We start from the raw sequence: 3,835 nt of genomic DNA, 5'->3' as shown, positions 1-3,835 counted from the left end.
GTTCGAATTTTCCGACGGAATTTAGGTCCGTCGGAACGATTCACTCGGAAAACGGCCTATTTCTAGTAGTGCATTTTAAAATTACAAAAATCACTTATTTAGTCTTGTTTGATTCATGTTAATTTTCATTTTTGTTATGATGATCTAGATAAGATAGAACCAACTAGAAAATGAGCTATTATAAGTTTTTATTCATGTTAAAAAAGGTTGTCCAAATTCTGTGTGTAACATCCATATAGGCTCGGTTTCGAGCTTCACTTCTGTTTTAATTTTTACCAATGTGAAACTACTAATGGTGATGACAGTTTTAATGAATGTATAAGTGGTTTAGTATATAGAACCTCTAATGGTATTTGTGGTTCTATACATAAAACTATCATCATATTTACAAATGGGTTATTGGGAAGTGACATAAATGAGAATTCGAATTTCAGTACTAATGTTTGAGCAGATATATGTGAAAATATAATTAAATGAAAACCGCGCGCTATAACAATACAATTTTATGAAATAAACTGCTAATGTTATTATAGTTTTATTAAAATAAAACTGCTGATTTAATTTAGCTTAGTGGTTTATTTTTTAAAAAAACCACTATTATTATTAGCAGGACGATTATAGGCTCGGATAATTTAAAAAATGAAACTTTCATCAATCCTACGTGGCTGGTACAATGAGAAATATTTTTAAAGTCGACGCAAATAAGGAACTATTTACGTTTTACCATAAATTAAGAAAACCACTCAGTTAAATCTTGTTTGATTCACAATATTTTTCACTTGAGTTATGATGATCCTGATATTATATTATAAGTTTTTATATGTGTTAATGGGAGTTTGAGTTTAAGTAATAATAATATTTGAGCTATTGTATGTGAAAAATAAAACATTGTTAAATGAAAACCACTAATACCAATAACAATTTTATGAACTAAACTGCTAATGTCACTAGCAATTTTATGAAAAGAACCGCTAATGAAATCAGCTGTTTATTAAAAAAAAAAAACCGCTAATAATATATCAAGCAAGTTTTAGCCTCTGAAAATTATAAAAACTATATTGCTAGAAACTTCCACCAATCTTTCGTGGATTCAATAATAAATAGTTTTTAAATCAATGTATGTAAGGAATTAATTTACGTTTTTACGATTAATTACGAAATCACTTAATTAAGTCTTGTTTGATTCACGATATTCTTCATTTGGGTTATGATGATCCAGCTAAGATAAGACTAACAGAAAATGAGTTGTCATAGGTAATTATGAATGTTAATAAATGGTTATCCTAATTTTGTGTGTAACTTCCATATTGGCTCGGTTTCAAGCTTTGCTTATTTTTATTTTTTGCCAGTGTAAAACCGCTAATTGTGATGACCGTTTCACTAAATGTAGAACCTCTAATGGTATTAGTTCTTCTGTACATAAAACCACTATCATAAATTTGGATGGGTTATTGGGAAGTTGAGATAAATGAGACTTTTTGAGTACTACTGTTTGAGTAGTTATATGTGAACATATAATTAAATGAAAACCGCTAATAACAATAACGATTATATGAAATATATTGCTAATGTCACAAGCAAATTTTAATAAAAGAACAACTAATGAAATTATTTTATTGGTTTAATTTTTTTTTTTTAAAAACCGCTGATATTATTAGCAGGTTTTAAGCTCGGATAATTTTAAAAATAGAAACTTTCACCAATCCTACATATGGATGGAACAATGGAATTTTATTTCATAATCAACGCATATAAAGAATTAGTTTACGTTTTTAACATTAAATTACGAAAACCACTCAATTAAGTCTTGTTTGACCCACGAGGTTTTTCACTTGAGTTATCCTTAAGATAAGACCGGCAAGAAAATAAGATGTCATATGTTTTTACATGTTATGATGTTAATAAAGGGTTATCCTAATTCAATACTCCATATCCAATAAGTTCAGATATGTTAAGATAATTATGTTTAAGTAGTAGAAATTAAATCTATTTATAACTACACTCTTTTAAAACTGTGGAATTACATAGTTTAAAATAAACGTGAAGCCCCTTGTTCCAAAAGTTCTATAAATACTGCTCTAGTCTTTTTTAGTCTCATCACATTCTCTCATACTCCGATACTCCCAATTCATCTTCTTCTTTTCTCAACTTTTCAACCAAAAAGCAATGGCTTCATTCAGGAAGATAATCCTCAAGAGTGCCGATAATGAGCGTTTCGAGGTTGACGAAAACGCAGCAAAGCTTTCTCAAACCATCAAGAACTTGATCGAAGACATCGGTGTAAGCAACGATCCAATTCCGCTGCCTAATGTGAGCTCAACAATTCTGTCAAAGATAATCGAGTACTGCAACAAACATGTCGAGGAAGAGAATAAGGCTGAATCCGAAACCCCGAACAATGATGATCTCAAACAATGGGATGCGGACTTCCTCAAAGTCGACCAGAATATCCTCTTTGATCTCATTCTTGTGAGGTTTTTTTTTTTTTTTTTTTTTTTTTTTTTTTTTTTTTTTTGCCGTTTTCTTGATTTTGGTTTATATGTTATTCATGTTAATTTCATTTATTTTTAGTTTGTTTTTTCATTTTAATTTTATTTCTTTCTTTCGTTTGATTTTGTTAATTAGGACTAATTTCATGATTAATTATTTTATTTTTTGGGCTTAGGGTTTATGTGTTTTTTAATTTTCCAAGATTAAGGTTCGGATTTTTCTTGATTTTAGTTTATATGTTATTCATGTTAATTTCATTTATTTTTAGTTTGTTTTTTCAATTTAATTTTCTTTCTTTCTTTCTTTTGATTTTGTTAATTAGGACTAATTTCATGATTAATTATTTTATGTTTTGGGCTTAGGGTTTATGTGTTTTTTTTAATTTTCCAAGATTAAGGTTCGGATGTATGATTATTTAGTCTAATATGAAGAATGATTTTTTAAGAAAATTCTTCTAGGGTTAATGTGGGTTTAAATTTTTAGTTTTGTAATTGGAGTTCTGAAGTTGTAATTTTTGATGAAAATAATATTAGTTTGACTTTGTAAGATGAATAGAATTTAATTTTTGATGAAATAAAATTAATTTGACTTTGTAGGATGATGTATAATATCGAGTCCAATTTGTGTGCTTAGATTTACGAGTTGTATGTTGATATGAATTTAGGGTCGCTACTTGATCATATGTAGTGAATGTAATGTGTTCGGTTACATATACACATATACGTGTGATCGATTGATGAGCGAGTGTAACTAATTAAATTATGTTTGTGAATACAGGCTGCTAATTACATGGAAATAAAGAGTTTGCTGGATTTAACTTGTCAGTGTGTGGCGGATATGATCAAGGGAAAGTCTCCCAAGCAGATAAGGAAGCACTTCAATATCAAGAATGATTTCTCTCCGGAAGAAGAGGAAGAAGTTGGCAGAGAGAACCAGTGGGCTTTCGAGTAATCTGAAGTAGCAATGGACTTAACTGTTTAGAACAACTTCATTTAATTACCAGTCTCAAATTGTGTTTCTAAATAGTTTAATTATCCTGCTACATTTGTTTGCTTAGTTCTGTAGCACAAACTATGTTTACTGCTTTATCAGTTTATCTAATTTAAATTCAACCGTTTGAAGTTTATTATATTTTTGAGTGTTCAATTTATCAATTTTCTAATTGATAACCATGCTTAAGTAAAGTTATCTTTGCTCAATAGCTTGAATGTGTATAACCTTGCCTGCAAATTAAATTAAATGTGACGAGGATATGAAATTAAAGAAGCAAAGACAATAGATGAGACTAGAAGTACTTTAGATAATGACTAATTTTGCCTATAGGAAGTAGCATATCATATTAAGA

General features: G+C 29.0%; 1 protein-coding gene across 1 annotated transcript; it reads left to right on the top strand.

Annotated features, from left to right (window-relative positions):
• The first annotated feature begins 2,087 nt into the window (after nt 1-2,087).
• LOC110721358 (SKP1-like protein 1B) lies at nt 2,088-3,592 on the top strand. Its single transcript, XM_021900494.1, has 2 exons — nt 2,088-2,469; nt 3,268-3,592. Exons 1-2 carry the CDS (start codon nt 2,167-2,169, stop codon nt 3,439-3,441), a joined length of 477 nt encoding a protein of 158 aa, XP_021756186.1. The 5' UTR covers nt 2,088-2,166; the 3' UTR covers nt 3,442-3,592.
• Nucleotides 3,593-3,835: the final 243 nt, after the last annotated feature.

The sequence above is a fragment of the Chenopodium quinoa genome, unplaced genomic scaffold (genome assembly GCF_001683475.1).
Source record: "Chenopodium quinoa cultivar QQ74 unplaced genomic scaffold, ASM168347v1, whole genome shotgun sequence".
In the NCBI taxonomy this organism is placed as follows: domain Eukaryota; kingdom Viridiplantae; phylum Streptophyta; class Magnoliopsida; order Caryophyllales; family Amaranthaceae; genus Chenopodium; species Chenopodium quinoa.
Note: the sequence above shows the minus strand (reverse complement) of the source record. Positions and strands in the feature narration are given on the sequence as shown.